Source organism: Pteropus alecto, unplaced genomic scaffold (assembly GCF_000325575.1).
Source record: "Pteropus alecto unplaced genomic scaffold, ASM32557v1 scaffold72, whole genome shotgun sequence".
NCBI lineage: Eukaryota > Metazoa > Chordata > Mammalia > Chiroptera > Pteropodidae > Pteropus > Pteropus alecto.
The window spans coordinates 19,994,271-20,017,951 of NW_006436811.1; the positions used below are offsets into that span (position 1 = coordinate 19,994,271).

The window sequence follows — 23,681 nt, forward strand, 5'->3', positions numbered from 1 at the left end:
AAACCTAAAAGCAACAAATGAGCAGGACAAACAGAGACTCATGGACATGGACTATAGACTAGTGGTTACCAGAGGACTATAGAGTAGTGGTTACTAGTGAGGTGGGGGAGGAGGGGGAAGGTAGACAGAGTAAAGGGGGTCAAATATAGGGGGATAGGAGGAGACTGAAGTGAGTAAAGGGAATCAAATATATGGTAGCTGAAGGAAACTGGACTTTGAGTGGTAAACACACATTAGAATATACAGATGTCAAATTATAATGTACCCCTGAAAATTATATAATTGTATTAACCAATGTTACCCCCAATAAACTTAATAATAAATAAATAAATAAACAAACAAATGTTGTTGGGAAAACTGGATATTCACATGCAGAAGAATGATATTGGACCCATCTTTATGCCATACACAAAATCAACTCAAAATTATTTAAAGACTGAAATATAAGGCCTGAAGCCATAAAATTTCTGGGCAAAATTATAGAGAAAAGTCTGCTTGACACTGGTCCTGGCAATGATTTTTTATTTTTTTTCCTATAACACCAAAAGTACAGGAAGCAAAAGAAAAAATAAGCTAAATTACACCAAACTAAAAAACTTCTGCATAACAAAGGAAAAACTCAACATTAAAAGTAAAACTATGGAATGGGACAAAATATTTGTAAGATATATATCTCTTAAGGGGTTAATATCCAAAATATGTAAGAAATTTCTATAGCTAATAGAAATAAACAACTTGATTAAAAAATGAGCAGTGTTTGGTTTATTTCACTTATCATAATGTACTCCAGATTTATTCATGTTGTCACAAATGGCCAGCAGATTTATGAAAAGGTGCTCAACATCACAAGTCATTAGAAGAATGTAAATAAAAACCACAATGAGATATCACTTCATATCTTTTTGGATGTCAAAAAAAAAAATTGTGTTGGAAGGAACTCCGGTACACTGTAGGTGGGAATGAAAAAGGTACAGCTATTATGGAAAATAGAATGAAATTTCCTTGAAAACTGAAAAATAAAACTATCATATGATCTGACAACATCATTTCTAAGTATTCAAAGGAATTGAATTTAGGATCTCAAAGAGTTATTTATACTCTCTGTTCATTGCATCATTATTCACAATAGGGAAGATATGGAAACAACCCAGTGTCTGTTAATGTCGATGAATGAGTAGATAATGAAGTTATGTGTGTATATAATATATATATGGAAATATGGAAGTCCTGCCATTTGTGACAGCATGAATATGGAATTCCTGCCATTCGTGACAACATGAATAAATCTGGAGTACATTATGATAAGTGAAGTAAACCAAACACTGAATGACAAATTTTGCATGATCTCATTTGTATGTGGAATCTAAAATAACTAAACTCATAGAAGCAGAGAGTAGAATGGTGATTTCCAGGGGCTGGGGAAAGGGGAAATTGGGAAAGTGATGGTCAAAAGATGCAAAGTTTCAGTTATACAATATACATAATGCCTGGAAATCTGTGATATAGCATAGTGCCTATACCTAATAATGTATTGTATACTATACCTAATAATGTATTGTATACTTAAAGTTTCTAAGAAGATAGTTCTTTTGTTAAGTGTTCTTACAAAACACAAATAATAATAAAGGGCATGGAAGAAAACCATGAGGTGACAGTTATGTCAGTGGCCTTGATGATGTTGATGGTTTCACAGGTATGTAGTTATCTCCAAACTCATCATACTTCAATAAAGTGGTTTAAGAAAAAAAATTTAAAACAGTTGAAATTTTGAAAAGAGGCCCATGAAGGAAAGTTACTGAGAAAATTTTTTTGTTTGTGTGTGTGTGTGTGTGTGTGTGTGCGTGTGAGAGAGAGAGAGAAAGAGAGAGAGAGAGAGAGAGAAAGAAAGAGAGAGAGAGAGAGAGAGAGAGAGAGAGAGAGAATTTTCCCATCTTGATATTCTTATTAATTCCATAGAATTCAATGATTATAAAGAGGGACAAAAATGGAAATTCAGTAATTATTGTATTTATAAAATCAGAAAATAATTTAAAAACTGAAAAATGGTTTAAAGATATTGTTTAATGTACACTTATATAGTTTATTTTACACCAAAAGGGGAATACATAGATACAGTATTTTTCTTTTATATCAACAAATCACTGATTTATTTAAAATATTTTTTCATATCTAAAATGATATGCAACTAGTGTAGACAATCTAGAAAATTTTGAATCATTTAAAAAGATATAAAAAGTTAATCAAATCCAGTCTCCACTCAGTATTTTGGTATCTCCTTCCAACATTTCTAGGAAGGATTTTGCATAGAAGTTAAAAGAGTATTGACTCGTTAAGTCAGACTGTCTGGACTTAATTCAAACTCACCCCGTGGTGGCAAGTTTTTGAATGTCTCTGTGCCTCAATTTCTCATGTCTAAAGTGTGAGTAATGATGTTATCTATACTCCTGTGTTCTTACCTGGATTGAAGACTTGGCTGTAGCATAGTGAAGACAACATAAGTAGGGTGACTCATGTCCTGTGTCTCTAGGAGGTTCCCAATATTGGCCTTGTGTCCTAAAGTATTTATTTATAGGCTCTCTTTAACTTTCAAGAATACCTAGTGTGGACAATAGATTTTACGATTACTGTTTTCTTAGAAACGTGTTATTAAGTTTTCTAAGCATACACATAATTTTCATATAGCCAAGGTAACATTATATATACAATTTTCATATTGCTTTTATCATCTTAAAATAGTGTAGCCAGAATTTCCCCATGTCTGTTTTCTAATAAATAATTTTTAATTTTTTATGATTCCCTAGAATGAATCTGCTATAACTTACTTATGTATATGCCTATTATTTTTAATTTTGCTCATCAAAATAATGCTATGATAAATTTTATTCCTTGTATTTTGACTACTTTTCTGTTGATTTATTTACCATGATAAAATTTAAATTATTGAATTAAAAGTAACAAACATTCTTTAGAATTTTGCTAATGATATACATCTTCAGACATGGAAAATTTCAAAGTATAGCTTTAGGCAAGAAAAAAATGCAACCAAACTGTCTTTGCTCAGACTTTTGCTGAAACTGCATTTCGGAGTTAACATTACATAGAAACTTGGGTTGATTCTTTCATTTGACCTTTATTTGCTGACTGCCCTTCTTATCCTGTGTTGGTAATAATATTCAAGTTTCTCATCTGCTTGGTATTCCTACACCATATCTAGCTGTCATTTTGTGCTAATTTTCCATAAATTATCTAGCAAAAACAAACCACTCAATAACAAAGAATGAATTGAGTGTATGCTCCTTTGACTTAAATCTGGAGCTGGAGATCTCCTGTGGCTAAAGGAAAATATTCAGCATGTCAGTGTTATGTCAAACATCAGTTCTGAAATTATCAGGTAATCTCAAGTCTCCAAGGGTGTTGTGGTGGGTTCCAAGAGACTTACAGTGTTGTTTTAAAGGAAATAGTAAATGTCAAACTTGTGTCTAAGGTTTGGTCTCCCGAGTATTGGATCATATGTGTCCTTTATCTAGGTGCCCTTTTGTCTGCATAAAATAGAAGTATTCAGTCTCTGTTTAGAATCTTTGCTCTCTTATTTTATTCTATTTAGCCTTGACAATTTCATATCTTCCCTTGGTTTGCATGTCCAAGAATAGTAACTATTTTTTTTTGAGCTACCCTTAGAACACAATAATGTACTTTTTAATGGTAATTAATACTTCATAGAACCACTAAATGGGTATATTAAAGAGAATATCTTATTTTTTAAAGAAGGTATCTCTTTAAAATAACAGATTTGGGAAAAATTCAGATGCAGGTGTTTCTGATGTTTAATTTAATAGGAATTTTTCAGTAATAAATTTGTATTTCATTTAATCATGTTGTTTAAAAACTGTTTTTCCTCAGTTAAGATTTCTTATCTTTTTCCCTCATTCTTCCAGTTTGAAAGATTAAATTTACTACTTCTAAGACTTTCCCTTTAATTTGTCTTGCAACTTTTTTCTTTCTCTTCTTGAATCATGTTCTCTAGAATTTCAGTTTGAACTATTATTTTTTATTTTGAAATAATTATAGAGGAGCAAAAAGTTGCAAACAAAATGTAGAGAGACCCTATGCATTCGTTACCTCGTTTCCCCAGTGATGACATTTTATGTAACTGCAGTACATTATCAAAACCAAGAAACTGATATACTCAGAATTTTGTAGTATTTTGAAGCAGTTTATGTAATAATATGAGCTGTCTTTAGTTAATGTCCTTATAAGGAGTAACTAACCTTCTTATTTCAAAAATATTGTTTTCAATATTTTTTCCTTTGCTTCTGTATATCTCCTGTATATCTGTGATTGAAAAAAATCTGTATTCCTTCTTCAGAACAAAATAAGAGTAACTAGTATGTATTAAAATGCCTTATTATTGGCAATATATATGTATGTTTTCACTCAGTACTCATGGCCATTCTAAAAATTAGGATATATTACTGGTATTTTAGACATAAGGTAACTGAAGCTCAAGAGTTCAAGAATAACCAAATTCACACAATGAGTTAGAGGTGAAAAAAGGACTCCAATTCAGTCTTTGTGATGATTAGATTCAATTTTTGTGATGAACAGTCTCATTTTTCTATACAATTATATTGTCTCAAATAGAGATAGAAGTTTATTTTTTGGTTAGAGTTGTATAAATTCCCTTGGTGTTTTTCATATAACACATGTGATCACACAGAACTTATTATCATAATTAGATGATTAGTTATTAAAACTATTAATGAGTTTATTCTCTCTTTTCTGATATAAATACTTATTTGTTTTTCTATCTTATGGCTTTGGCTAGACCAAAATAATAATAAAAGTGACTGTTGGTTTAAGATAGTTATTTTAATCATGGCAAGGAAATATTCTATAACTATGTTATTAAATGTTTTTAGCTATATATTAAACTTATTAAGTGAATATGCAATGATAAAGTAAGCAAAGAAGTTTATTGTTAGGTTGCATTATATTAATATGTATTTCTTTTCATTAAACCATCTTTGTGTACTTGAATTTGAATATTAAATTATTGAGGTAGATGATTTCTTGATAATATAGAATTCAGTTTGCTTTTCTTCAGTTAAGAATATTTCAACTATGTTCATGACAGATATTTAAATATTTTATTCTTTTCATTTTAACTTTTTCAAGAGTTAGTAACAGAGTCGTATTTGCTTTTTAAAATTAACTGGAAAGGAAGCCACTTTTTTTCTATGTTTTTATTCTTATTTTATAGCTTGGTCTCTATTTTACCAGATTAAAAAATAAAAGATAGTAATAAAACTGTCTTTTACAGATCCATTAATAGAGATTTTGTTTTGAATAATGTTTTCTTTCTTGCAAAAAAATGGATACATTTAGCTTATTTACCATTTTCAAAGTTAATTTACAATTCTCTTACCCAGTACATGTTCATTTTAATGATACATGTAATTCATTTTCTATAGTAGTAGTCTCTGTATTTAAAACAATTTCTGCATTTTCTATATTTGTTTTTTCACTTCAAATTTTATATTTTCTCAGTTTTTACTTTTAATACCTTTGTCATACTTTTCTATCTTATGGGTTGTTAAAGAATGAACTCATATATGTTTATCAGTTCTGAATGATTTCTTTTATTTATAATTCTTTGCTTTTTGAATTAATATTTAATTTAGTATGTCATATTTACTTATATTTGTTTTGTTGTGCAATTTCTAAATTATTATAAATTTTAATAATTATAACATATAAATAATTATTATTTGTAAATAATTATAAATTTTAATACACATGAGAACAGTTATAGCTATGTATTTTGAGTTGAATTTGTGATTATCTTTCTAATAATTGGTTTGGTTTCTTTTTGTTAGGAGTAATTTAAAGAAGTATGTTTTTAATATTAGAATAGAGTTGTGGTGGTGGTGGTGTCCTGTTCTAACTTTCCCTTAATTTCTAGTTTTATTGAGTATTGGATAAGTAATATAACCTATATAATTATTTTTTTAATTTAATCAGTCATAACTGTGAGGCATACTAATTTTATCACAATTAAATGTCTTCCAATTATAATTTTATCTTTAATTATGTATTAATGTACCATAAAAGCATTTTTAAATAAATGTTTATGATATTTAACTCATTAAATAATTGCTGCTGCTCTACATTCATTGACTATTTTGCCTTATACCATTAAATATTTTTATTTTTTTCCATTGGAAATCTTTCTCCTTAAATTGTACTTTATCAGAAATCAATATTGCTACTCAAAGTCTTTTGATTTTTGTTTTCCTTATTAATCTACATACATTTTTATGTTGTTAAACTTTCAGGAACAATTTTGCATTTCCTGTAAATAGAGTTTTACTTAATGACGTATTTTTGTAAATTTAGTCTAAGAATTTTTTATTTTCAATAGTAAGTGGTATAATTTATCTCTGTTTATCATACCTGTTTTTTTAGTTTGACTTCTGTGAATTTCTTTATGCTTTGTAAACAGCATTCTGTGTGTGTGTTTGTTTTCATGGAATGTTTTTTACTTTATTTTATAATGTTAAAGACGTATGTATGTAACCTTTATTACTATTTAATATTACTCATTCAACATTCAACAAATATTATGAGTAGGTTTTAATATATCAGTGAATAAAACATAAAAATCCCTCCTGTAATAGAGGTTAAAGAAGCTAATTACTTGGTTTGTTAAAAATGTTACATTCTATTAAGAAAATAAATCAAGAAAGGAGGATAGGGAGGAAATGGTTGTAGCGGTCACAAGGATGCCCAGAATCAAGGGAAAGGAACACAGACTGATGTCTTGATGAAAAGAATATCAACCTATTTTGATACCATGTTTAAAGCTGTCTCACATGACAATTATATAAGAGATAGAGGGCATTTAAGGAAAAACTTGAAGGAAATGAGGAGGAGCCATGTTCTGCTGACAAAAGAGCATTGCAGAGAGAGAACACAGCCTGTGCAAAAACCCTGAATCAGAAGCATGTGGACACTCATTCCTAGAATAGCATCATGAAAGCCTGTGTTGCCGTAACCCAGTGAGGGAAGAGAAGAGTACCAATATATGGTGCCAGTGAAACAGAGAAAAGGCAGAAAATGGAGAGAGAGTCTTGTAGACCATTTTAAGGAAGTTAGCTTTTCTTTTAATTGAAATGAGAGCCAGAGAAAGATTTTAAGCAGAGAAGTGACAGGATCTGGATTATTTTTAATAAGATTTCTTTGGCCCTTGTGTTAAGAATAGCTGAAGGGGAGGGGAACATTTGAGATCTTGTTTCCCAGCATATGTCATCAGTTTTGGCTCAAATAAGTTCTTATAAAACTTCTCTACAGTTTTGGACATTCTTATGTCCACGACAGGTTTAGACATTTCTTATGTCGACAATTTTGATTTTAGTTTCCCCTTGGCTGTTTAAGGGAATAACTGATAGCAGTTTCCAGGAGAACCTAATGGAGTCCTGTTGACCCTGGGGGAAGCATATATGGAGGGCCCTCCTTTGACGGTAGTGCAATTGATTGCAAATGAGACTCCAATTTGTGGGTCACGAGATACTAATTTCTGGACCAGTGTTTTGATGATGGATGCCTAGAAGGGTACAATGCAGGAGGTCCAGGTGTTGTTTTAGATTTCTGGTCTTGGAGCTGTTGAAACTATAAGGCCGCTAACCTGGAAAATTTTTGTTTATAGTCTTCTAGTCTCTAGATTGAGGAACCACTGTTTTCCATAGTAGCTTCACTAATTTGCAGTCTCAGCAAAAGTGCACAAGGGTTCCTTTTTCTCTGCATTCTCAAAAGATAAATATCATATGATTTCACTCATATGTGGAATCTAAAGCACAAAAGAAACGAACAAACAAAACAAACAGATTCATAGATACAGAGAATAAACTAATAGTTGCCAGATGAGAGATTAGGTTGAGAATCTAGGTAAAAAAAGTGAAGGGATTAAGAAGTACAAATTGGTAGTTACAAAATAGTCACAAGTATGTGAAGTGCAGCATAGAGAATATAGTCAATAATATTATAGTAACTATGTATGGTGCCAGGTGGGTACTAGATTTATTGGAGGGTTCACTTTATAAGTTATATAATTTTCTAACCACTATGCTATTCATCTGAAACTAATTAAATTAATGTTAATGTCAAAAAGGAAAAATAACTGAAAGAGATCAATAATAGAAGCTGGGAAACCAGTTAGGAGGTTTTTGTATTAATCAGATGAGGAAAATAGGTGTGGTTTAGACTAGAGTGGTCATGTTAGAAGTGGTCCCCTGTGGTCTGAATGTGGACCCTTTAAGTAAATCCTACATTAATTTTTAAAGCTATTTTTCGAGTTCACTCAGTATTAGATGAGGCATGTAGAATACTTTTCTTTCACTTTTCCCATAACGATTCTCAAAATCTAGTATTATAACTTGGCATATGAAATATATTTGAATTTATTAAATATTGATTTCATTCTTTTGTTATACTTTTACAACATTATTGTGGCAAACAATTATAAAATATATAAAATGAACTGTATAATTAATTGAATCAATTGTCTCATTTTAGGAGTTTAGATTCATAACTTCCTAACTCTTGAAGCTTTAATTTTGATTATTTTTCTCCAATATGGACCTATATGATTTTGAGTAAATTATATTGAAAGGACAAATCAGTAGGATGTATACAGATGTCATTTCTTTCCATTCAATCTTGATAAAGACTAACTGATAGGTATAATATTTTTGGTCATATTCTTATTCTCTTAAAAGCTCCATGTCTTCTACTGTGTTAACACAAAATAAGTCCAAAGCAAGCCTGAAATAATATATTTTTAGGGAACTTCTTTTTCAGTCTATACATAAGTAGGACATTTTCTTTATTTTTGAAATTTTGGAGTTTGGCTAATTTCTGTCTAAATATAGGTAACTCCCCCCCGCACCCCCACAACTACCATTGGAATATATTTAGTCTTTTTATTCTTCATATTTTAGTTACATATTTAATTATTGTTTCAGATAGAGTTGCTCTTGTTTCTTTCTCAGGTACACAAATTATTATTGAGTTGAAACTTCAGTCTTGACCTTCCCACCTACCATCGTCTCTGTCATTATTTTATCACTTTCTCTTTTCCCCCTTGGCTCTGATTCAGGTATTGCTTGAGTTTTTCAGTGTATCAATTTTCTTATTCATGGATTCCATGGTGGTAGAAATTCTACTATTACTACATTTTGCTTTTCACATAAATCTCCTAATCTCAGCCATCTCCCACTTTACCATTTTTTGCCCATTTTGTCATTATGACTTTCATCTCTTGTTTCATAAATGACCTGTCTTTCTACATACTCTTTATAGTTTAAGTCACTTAAAGCAATTTTCTAAATATTTTTTCTTGTTCAACAGTCAAACCTTTTTTTAGAGATATTCTCTTCCCCTGAGTCTTCAACATGACATTGCTTTTCCTTTTTCTACAGAATGATGTGTGTGTGTGTCTGTCTGTCTGTCTGTGTGTGTCTGTGTGTGTGTATGCTGTTATATTTTTCCTACTCTCTTTTTCTAGAAGGTAGTGCTGTTTACCTGGTCAGTGTTGCTTTAGTCAAAAATAAATGACTACTTTTTCATTAGTTTCTTTGTTTACCTTTGAGATGTTGACTGACTTCCTTTTGATCTAAACTGGAATAGGTTGATAAGCACAGCTTCTCTCAGTAGCCAGCATTTATTGGAATAACTCAACCAGTCTAAGGTGGATATCTATTGTATATTGTCTGGTTCAAGGTACAAGACACATAATATTCAGAGTACATGGATAGTGGGGGACAGGTGGTGGCAACAGTGAAAACTGTTTGCAAATTATGCATGTTACTGCTTACTGGGTGGGAATTCTAAAGAAAGGCAGAATTTTATTTGGAAATTAATTTTAAATAGCCTATTGGTATAGAACAAGTCACTTGTTTATCAGTAATTTCCTGTTTTCCTTTATAATCTCTCTCTACTGTTCCTAAACTTTGCTAATATCCTGTGGCACTGAATAGAGATGTATAACATGTAGAAGGGAAGGGAGTAAAAAGAAAAAAAGGCTGAGTTGGTGCATCAGAGAGAAGCAGCAGAGGGTGAGAAGAACACTGGGAAGCCTATGTGATTATGACCTGAGTCTCTCAGGATATAAATCCCTTCCAACACCAGGCTAATCTCCTGACTCCCCCGCAACAAGGCTTTCCTTGAGGAGGTGGGAAGTCTCTGATGCATCTCGTTCTTTGATGGTAGCTTCAGTCTCATAAAGAGTCTACATTATATCAGTTACATGGGAATGGCCAGTCTCTAGTCCCTTGATGAACAGGACTGGGACCGTAGAGGAACGGGTGCTCATACTCTGGGGCACTAAGAGTGTGACTCAGGGCTAGAGAGAGCCAACTGCTGTCTTATATGATTTTTGTACATTAGAAATTATTCTCTCTCATGAAATAAAGTATGGATCGGATGGTCTAAATTGTTCTTATAGTTAGTCTACATATTGTCAATTTAGGTAGTCAGTGTTAAGTTTATGAAGTTTATGTTTTTTTTTGTTGTTGTTGTTTGGTTTACTAATTTCTTTTATTTCTAATGGGAACTTGGATGGAAATACATTATAGACTACCGGAAGCTATTTCAAATTAGACCAAATCATCATTAACATAAAATTGCACATTCATGGAATTTATCAAATTTAGGAATGTTTAGGAATGACTCATAACCTTGTTTGTTATAGTTTTAACCCCAATAAAGTTCATTAATTAAAAAAAAAAAAGTACCAGTTCAGGAAAAAGATAAATGATTGCCTGAAAATTGTTTTTTAGTTTGTTTTTCTATCAGTCATACATTCGCTCATATAACTATGTATTGAGCTCTCATATTCCAAACATTTTGCTTAGTCCTGGAACTAGACCATGATTAAAACAGACACACTACTTGACCTCAAGAATTTACAGTCTAGAAGGGAGCTAAAGGCATTAAACAAATTATTGTACAATTAATGACAATTACAATAATGACACATGCATCCCAGAAAACAAAGTGCTATCAAGCAATAGTTGGAAGGAGGGCAAATAATGTAGAAAGGATACCCTGGTTGGTGGTTATATTAGTTTCATATGACTGTTGTAACAAATACCACTGCAAAACTTAAAACCACAGTAATGTGTTCTCTAATAGTTCTGGAGATCACAACTCTTGAATCAGTCTCACTGGGCCAAAATCAAATTGTCAGTAAGGCTGAGCTCCCCTTACTGGCTCTGGGGGAGACTCTATTTCTTGCCTCTTCTAGCTTCTGGCATTCTTGAGCCTGTGGTCCCATCGCCTTCTCCCTTCTGTGAAAAAGAAATCTCCCTCTGTTTGCAACTTAAAGGAATATAGGTGATTGCATTAAGCACCCACCTAGATAACTAGGGTAAGTGCAAAATCCTTAATTTAATCACAGCTGCAAAAATCTTAATGTTTAGGGTAGCCAATTGAGGAAAAGGTCTAGACTTTTAAGCATGAGAGGATAGAGCATATAAACCCTGAGGGACCTGGCAGAAATCATTTAAGGGCTGAAAGAGGATAAATAGAGGGAAAACAGAGACTGAAGGAGAGAGATTGGCTGAATTTGCTTACAGGCATAGAATTTCTAGATTGACTGGACCAGAAACACCTATTCCATTTGGACTGTGGAGGCTATCAGAAATATCCTGCATTCTGTGTATGCATATTTTTCATAAATTGAGTCAGCCAAGTGTGTTTCTAGGGTAATCACAACTATTAGGAATCTAAAAGTCCCTAGGCACATATAGTTCTTTCTATGGAACTAAGTCCAGCTGTTTTCTGTATAACATTACTGGGTTTGCCAAGATATAGCTGGAGAAGCAATTTTTTCATATATGAAGTGGAAACAAATTAAATTGATTACGCAAGTGAATTGTTTTCTCAGAACTGTTTGATAGTAGAAATTTGGCTGTGGTCTAGTTAAGATGAGGCATGGGCAGAAAGCTTAGTTATTTCTCAACCTCCTTCTTTCTCTTCAGAATAACTATGATTTGAAACCTATCAATTTTTATTTTGAGATTCAATAGACAACAGAATAGAATTGTTTTACAGAACCTTAAGTTGTAATTGGAGATAAGATTGAAACTGGATATTAAAACCAATATGTTATGCTCAATTTTTAATTGGTTTATAAATACTAATTACTACAGTTATTTTTGTTAAGAAACATATTTACAAATCATTTAAAACTACAAATCTTTTTCATAGGCCTAGAGAATTCACCTTTTTTGCTATTAAATGTGTATATACACATAAATTTTATCCATTTAGTTCTTTATATTACTATGCCTGGCTTTCATTAATATCCTAACTACTTTGTTTGGTCATATTTAAAGTGAGAGCAGATGGACAAGTGTTCATAATCAAAGCTACAAAATGCAGAGCTTTTGACACTCATGATAGGGCCTCACCCCCAATCTGAAAATACATGCACTACATACCAAGACCATCCAATTCATAGAGCACTGATAATGAGCCTGATTTAAATTTTAAAAATTATCTGTCAAATAATTTCTTTTATTAAAAAAAAATACTAAGGTTTAAATTTTTAAAAATGAGGGAAGAAAAAAATGATTACATTTAATATAGGATGATTAAATCTATTAGAAAACATTTAATTAACTATTAGTTAAAATATAGCTTATCATATGACTGCCCTTTCCCCTCTCATTGGTGTTTATTTGTTAGTAAATCACTCCCCTGTGTTTCTATCTGCCTCAGGGTTCTTTAGACCAGACCTCCACTTAGTGACTTACTTTAAGTCACTTGCACCTTGAGATTCTCTGTCTACGTGCTTTACTATATTACTCAGAGAGAATATTCTCTGTAAGTGGTACCAATTGAAAAACAAAAATAAATTTACTAAATTCTTTGAGGGCTACATTTTTTACCAAGTCAGATAACCATGTCCCAGTGGGAATGTCTACTCAGAACTCTAACTTTAAACACTATGCAGGAAGCTTCTAACAAAGATTCATAGAAGAAAGGGTAATGTGTACATATTTGAAAGCTTCAAAATTCTCATTGATGATTATTTTTGTTGTATCATCCATCGTCTCTTACTTAAAGACTCGTGCATTCTCCTTGAGAGCTTAGAAATACCAAAAATGGGTGCTGACATATGCAGATACTACTTTCATTAACTGACAAGATCTTTCTGAATTCTGGTTTTCTTTTTAGCCTGCACCAACAAGAGATATAGGGCTAAGTTTTGGGCTGAAGTGTAGGGTCTCCTTCCCAGGTCTCCTTATATAATTGTCACCTTCTTTCTTTCATTATTCTGTCATTTTGCCCTTGTTTTATGATGTCTGTGTCTTTTATTATAAGCTGTCTCAAAGGCTTTTCTGGAAATATACAGTGCAGAAGTACAGAATGATGAAATAAACATACTTCTTCATTTGTTTTAAAAGATGCTTAGATTCAACTAGATGACCTCTAAGGTTCTTTCCAGCTCTAAATTTATGTTACTGTCACCAAAGACAGACAAAAAATCTATTAGGCTATAGGCCAAGAGATGAATGCCAAGTACTATATTCCTGGTATAGGTGTATTTCTTCTTGAAAGCGGAGTGCTAGATTCAGCAACCTGCTAAGGTCCCTCACGGTCTTATGGTAATAAAACAAGAGAACTGATTGCTTTAAACAATCTCCAAAAAATAAGAAATAGAAAATAGAAGAGTTTAATTTTTTGAAGCATTTATATAAATTGGAACAACTAAACTGAGCTTAATGAGTGTTGCTAATTTAACGAAATTAGTCATATTTGAATATTGTCACAATCTTGCTACCACGTTAACATTAAGTGTAATTAAAATTTATTCTGTGAGCCTGTATGAGTCCCCAAAGCATCAGCCGTCAACACCTTCATTATAAACTAGCCCTTTAAACTTTCAGAAAACTTTTACATTCAGAGCAGGCAGTTGGGTTACTGCTTTAGAGGAGAATACATTTTTTAAGGTGTAATTCCTGTTTGTATGCATTTAGAATGTAGGAAATTATCAATAGCATTGTTTATTTTTGTTAGTAAGATAGAAGTCATTGAAAACATAGGAAATGCTAGATACTGTGTACTGAAAATTTCCAAAGCCGATTAAAATATTTTCCTTAAGGTCAACTGAATCATAATAGACAAATAAATGGAAAAAACACAATTTATAATATAAGATGTGTGTTTGTGAAATATAAATGCTATTTTACAGTAAATAAAGTTTTCATAGGGGAAAATACAATATAATTTCAAAGATAGAAGTTTATATGTAATATCTATTGATTAATTAAAGTTCAAGTGAAAATTTGTTTTCATCAGGCAGTTTCCAATTTCTTTACAATACTCTGTGTAGTGAGTTGAATATGGTGGCCCTAGGAATCTAGCATACTCTGAAATTCAGAGGTTCTTTCTCTCTGATTTTGTTATGTTACAGATTGGTGGCAAGTACCTGGGTGTTTCATTTGGAGATTATGTTGGAAATCTTAGAATTAATTTTAAAGTATTTATGATGCAATTGGTAGTTTTATGTCTGAAATTTACTTAATGTTGGTGTTAATTACATTTGACAAAATTGAAAAATATCTGTATAAGATTTTAGGCACTTTTAGGATTTAATAACATCTGTAATAAAAGATTAGTTAAATGAAATTTATACCTTAAATCATTTTGATTCAGAGTTTTGGCTAAAATGGTATTTAATTTATTCATACTCAGATAATAGTTATCCCTAAATCAGGGGCCCCTAACCACTGGTTTGTGGCCTGTTAGGAAACAGGCCACGCAGCAGGAGATGAGTGGGAGGCTAAGTGAGAAGCTTTATCTGTATTTGCAACCACTCCCCAGTGCTAGCATCACTGCCTCAGCTCCACCTCTGATCATCAGGCGTTAGATCCTCATAGGAGCACCGGTCCCTGGTGCCAAAAGATTGGGAACCACTGCCTTAAATAACATTTTTCTTTTGTATATCAAAACCAAACAGTGAATTGAGACAGAAAATCAGTGCAAAGTAGTGATTGTCAATCATAAATTCATGGAAGATAGCCTGTATCTTACCAAGGAGAGTTTAATTTTGAAATATGTACTTTGGAAAATGGGAGTTGGTATAACAGTTCAAAACTCATCTAACAGTATGTGCAATTGGTTATAGTTAGAAGTGATTGTTTAAAATTTGGCAGTTTGAATCAAATGAAAGTCATTATAAAATAAGCTAAAGGTTTATTACCACTTGCTTTGAATTTTTAATTCAAAAATTTAAAACTGCATAGACAGAACTTTTGCTGCAATTAAGGTAGCTATCCTTTCTTGGTAAGATTGAGGAGGGGATTAGGAGAAGGCTAAGGGAAGTACTATTTTTTACATAGAGGAAATCTTACTTTTGATATATTTTTTATTAGGTAGTCAACACTTGAAATGACAATTTCTTAAGTACTACTGACTTTGCACTATTTTTTTTTCATGTGGAAATATTCTTTCAGGTTCACATACTGCTTATCTTATAAAATGTCATGAAATAGCTTACTAGTGATTCACCTGGCTAAACTGACAAGCACAAATAAATGCCTTGCCAATTAAGGAGTTAGGGTGAAGATAGATTACTATCTATTCTTTACTGAGTTCTTGTTTTCTCTTTCTAAATATGATCTTATTTGATTTATTATAGTGATATGCTAAACATTCCTTGTCGGTTCCTATATAAAGCATGACATTACCTTATTAAAATGATATTAATGAGTGTTACCTATAAGATATCACAAAATATTATATCCTCAGCAGAAAATTAGTGATGTATAAAAAATAATAAAGTACAAATTAAGGTCTCTATTCTATTTATTTTGACTTCATTATTTTAATTCAGAAACATAGATATCAAATTTAGATGTCATTTATACTTATAAAGCCAAATAAATGGTAGAGATTAACTTAAAAATAATTTGTCGCCTAATAGTTGAAACAAGATAGTGCAATCACAAAAGGTTTAATCATTTTGAATTGATTCTACAGATGTCTTCATTCTCTAAATCCCCTGGAAGCCTCTTACCTATCATGAAAGGTTATTCTCATAAACCTGGCACATAAAATCAATCATATGATTCCTTTCTATTCAGAGATTTCAAAGATTAAGACCTTCACTATAGAGGAAAATTATTATCTATATAGAAGCTGCAAGTACACAAAGTAACACTTAGCGGTAATATCCAGTATCACCCGAGTATTCGAAGACATTTACAAAAAAAACACAAATCTCTAGTACTCACTCTCACATTAGCTACTAGAGCCAGGTAGGGAGGCTCAGAAATGGTTTGAAAAAAAAATTTGTTCCTGAGGAAGAGGTTCATTGATGAATACATACAGTATAATGCTCAGACCTCTTTTCAACCTGAGATGACAAGATATTTACCAGAGCCAAACACACTACGGTGTGTTTGTAATGTATTCCAAGGTCAGAGTCCAGATATTTTTCTACCTGCAATTATATAAGTTCGTATCAAAACAACATGCTTTTGATGTGAATCTGAAACAAATAATATTTTATTCTAAATAAAGTGAAAATAACAGCCAATATAGCGTACATTTCAAACAAGCAATGTTGATAAAGTCAGGAGAAACGACTTCCTGGTAACATACTGTGTGTAGATTTATTAGCACTTCTTTTTCATATTTCATATGTTGAACAGAAAGAGAACTGGAGTCTTGTTAATCATCATTTTAAAACATTTTTATAGAATGTAAATATATCAGTGCTTGCCTTTTTCCATATTAATGAAAAATGAGTCGTACTTTGGGAACAAATACTTCTATTAAACTGCTGTCACCCATTACTAGACCTGCTTGGAAGAAATAAGAATAGATGGTAGGTCTGTTACTTCTCTAACAAAAAATTCGCCTCTCTTTTTTTGTGTTTTGTTTCCTCCTTCTCATTGAAATGTGAGCAATTTTTCAAGTCAAGAAACCTCTGTAGGTATCCTTGAAATGTTTTATCCATTAATTGTACATTTAGGAGAAAAAAGTGATTAATGATTTATTAAAATTTCATAATGAGAAAAACTCAATAAGTCTTTGGTAGAAAAAGATTTTATTTGATTTAGAAACCATATGCTTTGCATGCAAATTGAGGTCTATAGGAAGTAAATTTTTACATCAGGTTAGGATCTTAAATTACTCATTTAGTGTGACAAAGCCAATTAGCCCATATTAAAAGTACCTATGTGTGTCTTTTGTTTATACATTGTTGAATGTAAATTTGCTTGTGGTGTACATATTAATGTTTTATTTAGGTTGAAAATACATGCGTACAGTAAAATATCCAAATCTTAACTGTACAGTTCAATCTTTTTTTGAAAAAACATTAAATGAACATTCTTATGTAATAAGCACTTAACTCAAGAAACATATTACTGGAACCCCAGAAACCTCCTTCAACCTCTTAGATACCCTCTCCTAGAATAGCACTTATGGTGACTTGAAATATCATTGATTAGTTTTTTAAATTTTTTATTAATGGAGTCATAGAGTATGTTCTATATCTTCTTTCAATATTTAGCTTATAAGATTTTGATTATAGTTGTAAATTATTCATTCTCATTGCTATATAGTACGTCATTATATAAATATATTATAATTTATTTGTCCGTGCTAATGTTTATGGATATTTGAGTTGTGTTCAGTTTGAGGCTATTTTGAGAAATACTTCTCTGAGCATTCTTATACCTGTTGAATATGTATGTACTTAGAGTCATAAGATACATTCAGTTTTAGCATACATGTCAAATAGTGATTAATATCAGTTTACATTCTCATCCACAGAGAGGGTTCCAATTGTTCCACATCTGTGTTCACATTTGGTATCATCTCTATTTTTTACTTAAATCACTTTGGTGCATTATGCATTATGGTTCTTATTAACCTTATAAAAACAGAAAATTATAACTAATTTTATCAAATTATATTTCACTTATAGTATCTTAGATGTCCTACTTTGTAGTATTTTTCCTTATTTAAATGATACATAAAAATAGTGATTCTGAACTATTCTATACTATACTAGCTTGGAATGAGGGTTTTGATCAATTGTAATTCTGACAAATTTTATCTGTTATTAATTGTGATAATTAAGGAAAAAATGAGCAATTCTTCAGATTAATGTCAAACAACATCCCTGCATCTTAAAAGAAAATTTCATGGTCTATAAATAAAACAAGATATAAACCAGTGTTAGTTTACTTAAAATTAAGAGGTGAGTCTTAGTTTCCATCACTCGCATTATGTCTATTTCTAGGGAAACAGAAAAACCTTATTACAAACTTGTAGTCTGTTAGTTTCTTTTCACCCTGACAGAAACTGTTATTTCACTCATTAGCTGGTAATAAATAACAGTTTGTTGAGGAGATTTTTGAAAAAAATATTATAAGCATTGAAGCCCTTGAAAATGCAGTAGTTACAGCAAAATAATACTAATAACATCAACAATGCTTTGAACCAAACTAATTGTAACTTTAATTTGTATTAGTTGGTTTCTGTAGTTTTCATTAATAATAATTTGAGTGATTGTATTTTGGAGACCACAGAGCCTATGTTCATATTGTTGCTGCATACTTAATAAATAGTGTGGCCTTGGGAAAGTTATTCAGATCTCAGATCCCCAATCTGTAGAATGGGAATAATTACAGTACATATATAGTATATTAGTCTGGGTCCTTCAAGAAACAGATGCCAAAAAAAGGGTTGAAACACAATAGGATTTTATTAAGAGAAATGCTTGCAAGAGAAAATGAGGAGGAAACTGAGTAAGGCCAGAAGAGCTGCTGGTCATGAAAGTGCAGCCCAGAGTGAAGGAGAGAGGAAGGGAGGGTTGAGTGGCAGCCCTCTAGCATGATGCGCAGTCTCAGGAAGGGTTAGCAAGAGCCTCAAGAAATCCTGAGTCAGAATCGTTGTCTGAGGAGGCCTGTGTGTTCCAGTGGTGGACGTGCCTTAGTATCCCTGCTGTGTTCAGTCATTGGTTGGTAGCAGATGCAGACATAGATTTCAGAGCAAAGCAGCAGATGCCCTTTAGTCAATTAAGCTTCCTGTACATTGAGGTCTGAGGCACATTTTCATGGACACAACAAATTATTATGAATATGAATTGACAAATTCTCTGAAAGTAAATAAAATAATATCTGAATCATAGATATTTATTCATATTATTCATCATTATTAATAATCAGTACATTAATACAAGAGCCTCATGTTCAATCTCCTTGAAATATTTGGAAGAAAAACTTAACAGTGCTATAGAGAAGTTGAGAAACCTGCTGTTTACAGTTTATTTGATTCTTTTTAAGCGAAGAATATTATTAGATATTAATAGCACATGTATAATTATTTTTCTTCTACTAATTGTTCTTGGCATATACTACGAAGTCCTTAATGTATACTGGAAGGCCTAACTCTAAATTCTCTGTTTCTAGATAAAGAATATCTTCAATGTTTTAAAAAATAAAGACTTATTAATGTCATTTTTGTTATGTCCAATTGATATTATCAATGTCAGTGTTCCATCATTTATCATCATTAGAAGGACCTAATTGGGAATTCTTTGATCCACTTTTTAAAATTGGTCATTGGATGTGCATAATCTTGGGAAGAACTAAATATACTTTGAAACTCCTTTTGTAAGGTGTTCTCATCAGTAGAACCTCCTTTTATCTTTTCAAAGAGTTTTCATTGCTGTAGAAAATTCAGAGGATGAATGTGAATAGTTGTGATACTTTGCTCAAATAGAGGAAATGAAAATCAATTAAAAATCATGTGAAAATGTTTGTTAAAGTCTCTGAGGCCACTTTATTATGATACTTTAAGCAAACAAATTTACTCAGAGGAGAGTTTTAAACATAGAGGATAAAATCTTCAAGGCATAACCTTCTATCTCTTACTTTCCCTCATTTTACTCTTTCTTTGTAAATATAAGCTACTTATTCTTTCCTGTTTGTGTTGGTCATGTGCCTTTGCCGTTTCCCCTGCTGAGATGTCATCCTTTGCCCTGGAATCCTCATTGACCATGCTATCTAAGACCTACTCTTACCTTAACACTTCAAGGGCCACCTCAGGCTATAACTTCTTTAGATTTTCTCTAAGTTGTCTTAGCCCAAATGGTCTTCCCCATATGCTCACTGTTTACTACCCTACCTTGCACTTCACATATATAGTTTCTTCTAGCTGTTTCCATTGCATAGTAAACATCTCCATCATTCATAATGTTGCATTTTAACTGTTCACTTGTTGTTATACTGCACAACACTATTGGAGAAATAAGGATAATTATATTGCTGGAATCTAGTAGATATTTTTTTAAATATAGTGAAATGTAATGAATGAATGCATAAATGAACATGTTAATTGATACATTATGTTCCCAGATAGATAATCAGCATTGTAAGGACAAGAATTTTGAGTCTTATATCTCCTTATAATCCCAGTTATCTAGTACAGGATTTGAATATTATAGGAAGCACTTAATACATTTTTACAATTAATAAATTTAAATATTTGTATGAATACTAAGTAGACATTTTATGATTGTTATTTGGGGAAGGTAGTGACTAGCAATGACTTTCACTGCTTATGAAATCACCCTTTCACATACAATGTGATTTACTAGAATCCTGTAGTTTACCTTTAGGTGAACCGTGCTGAAATCAAATTGTACTTAGTTTGCAAAATATTTTGCCAGTTTTAATTGTTTATAATATTTCTGATTTTGACTTATGCAGTTAAAATACATTTATGATTCTTTTGTAGTCCAATATGTAAAGAATATTATTGGGACTTATCTATATACTGTGTTAAATGAAGATAACATGGAATCAGACATATATATACACATATATATGTATATGTATATATATATATAATTTAGCTAGAATTGGTAACAGAATGAGATATGTGTATTAACTCTTTCTAGTATATTGGTAAGTAGTGTTAAAAACAACTAATTTTTTATTGGGCTCTTTAAGAAAAACTATTAGAATAATCTTTTTATGCTAAGTATTCTTCCAGGAAAAACACTGTAGCTGTTCCAGGTTCTGTTCCAGAAAAAATACATTGTTGTGTACTCTTAAAGGAGTGAAATTCTGAGCTCAACTCTGTTCATATAGTTGGGGCAGATAATACTCTGACAAGATTACCAAGTCACACACTTTTCACTGTTCACTTTTTTAGCTATAATCAGCCTGTGGTTGGAAATGGAATCAAAGCCCAGTCTGGAAATCCTGAAGTCAAAGTCAAAGGAACGGACCCCGTGATAAATCAGATAATTGATAAACTGAAGCATGTTATCCAGGTAAGTGCAGATCCTTGTCCACAGGCATACGCGATATTAAATAATAAGTGGTTGCTTTCCATTTTATGTGATAAATTTGTGAATCATATCTGATAACCCTACCTAAAATTGGGTGTTGTAATAACTTTGAATATAGGGTTTTGGAAATATTTGGTTGAGTGCTTTTCGTATAAAGTCAATGTGCAGCTGTGTTTTAATGGGCGGGCAGTCTATATCTGTGACAAGGAGCCGTAGCCTCAGTATTTCAATAAATGATGAGAATCTCAGGATGAGCTTTATCTCAAATAAAAAGCTTTAGACATTAGAATTACTCAGTATTAAAGAAAACACATCACAGAGCATGGAATATACCAAATTCACCTTCCAGGTAAGACTTTAAACTTGTCATAAATGAATAATATGCATTTCTTGTCATTTTTTTCTGTCTTCTTTTACATGTTATCTTACAATTACTTAATGATTGTTTCTGAGATACTCCTGTTTTATCTTTAATAATAATATTTAATTAAGTTAGTCTACACTGCTGTTTTTAATACATGGCATGTGAGGCATGAAGATATCAAAAGAATATTTCATTGAACTATACTATTAATTAGAAACAAATATGTTAAATGTTGTAAAGACCACGTCCATTTTGAATCTATTAGGGTTTGGGGTAAGAAGGACTATTTTTTTTTTTAGTTATTGGTCTTTATATAACAATTTGTACATGCATGTATTTTCAGTTTTTCTAAGCAAAACTTTATATACAGAGTTGATACTTATTTTTAGTATTATATGTCAGAAACTATACTTAAACATAATACAGAATACTTTAATATTAAAGTATTCTAGAGTCATTGATATGCTTTTCATAACTGTTCTGTCAAACTTAAATTCATATGTGGCCAATTCTTAGGATTCCATTTTTATGAAAGTTTCTGTATCTTGAATAAAGTTTGTGTAAGCAGGACATGGGGGTCTGTGTCCAATACCATAGATTTCTCCACTCTATGTGACAATAATAATGGCTACTTTGCTTATATTATGACTGGTACCTTAAGAAAATGGAGCTCTCTTTTGTTGGCAGAATCAGAAATAAGTTCCACTGAGAAAATGGTGCCACAACTACTAGTAAGTTAAACCTCACAGCCTCTAGTGAATTAAATCAATTCCCTCAGAGAGCAACCTACAAAGTAAAGTGAGGAGGTGCTTTATTGAGACAAGTTCTGAGACATTTCTTGGAACTTAGTAGTTTTGAGATTGGGTCTGGAGCTGAAGTGACAGTGAAAGAGGTGTGTGAGTGAATATTTAGAACTGGACTAGAGCCCGAGACAGATGGCTGAGGTGAGCATGGAGAAAGCCTGGGGAACTTTCCTTTCCCATAAGAAAAATAGGACTTCCAGGTGAAACTAATCTCTTCTTATGAGAACCTAATGAGGAGTTAGGAAAATTTAGTATGTTACATTAATTCTTGAGTTCTCAATAAACAATTGATGAGGAAATTAACATACAAGCAAACCAGATAAGTATAATTATATGTTGATGTATATGTGTCATTGTTGCAGTCCCCAGGAAAGGGACTCTGGGACAGAGATTTGTACGTAGGAGGTTTATGGCATATTACCTTTGCAATCACTAAGGGACTGGAGGAAGTAGGACTACACACAAGAAATATTTGAACTATACCGTAACTGTAACAGAAGCCTCATTTGAACCCAGTAGGAACTCTGGAGCTGGGAGGGCCCTTTTAGGTTGACCTAAATTAAGACAAGAAAATGGGTCTTTATTCTCTTCACATTGACCAGTCGTTGGATAAGGGCCACAGGAGTGGAGATGGAGGTATGTTAACTCAGCTCTGAGTCATCAGTAGCCAACAGTATTACCTATAGATGGAGGAAGGAATGCCTTGGTCTAGGTGACCCCCCAAAGCATCATGCACTATAATTTGGTGTTTCGATCTAGGTTATTTGAAAATGCACAATTGATCATAAAATTGAAAGCATTTAATATAATCAGTTCCTCTCACTGAGACACAGCAAAATTGTAGCAGTCTCCAAAGCATTCCCCAGGGAATACACAAGCTGATCCACTGAAGGGCAGGAAAGAAAAATAGAACTTTGCTGCATATATATATGTTCTATCTCATTATGTCAGTTTTGCTGTTGTTGTTATTGTAGTAAGGTATATAAAATAAGTAACAGTGCTATGGCATAGCCATATAGTTTAGAAATACATAAATATATAGCAAGTGGGGGTGTGTTCAAAGTGTTTTTATGGAATATATGCATGATGAAAACAGAAAATTCTCTTATAGCTAATGAGCATGGAGCCTCTG

The 23,681-nt window shown here is 32.0% G+C and overlaps 1 protein-coding gene across 1 annotated transcript in view; it reads left to right on the forward strand.

Annotated features, from left to right (window-relative positions):
• The window catches only part of GPC5 (glypican 5), a 1,125,293-nt gene that overhangs the window by 349,269 nt on the left and 752,343 nt on the right, over positions 1-23,681 (forward strand). Inside the window, exon 6 of the mRNA XM_006913808.1 lies at positions 21,244-21,364. Coding sequence (XP_006913870.1) covers positions 21,244-21,364 — 121 coding nt within the window. The remainder of the gene's footprint in view (positions 1-21,243; positions 21,365-23,681) is intronic.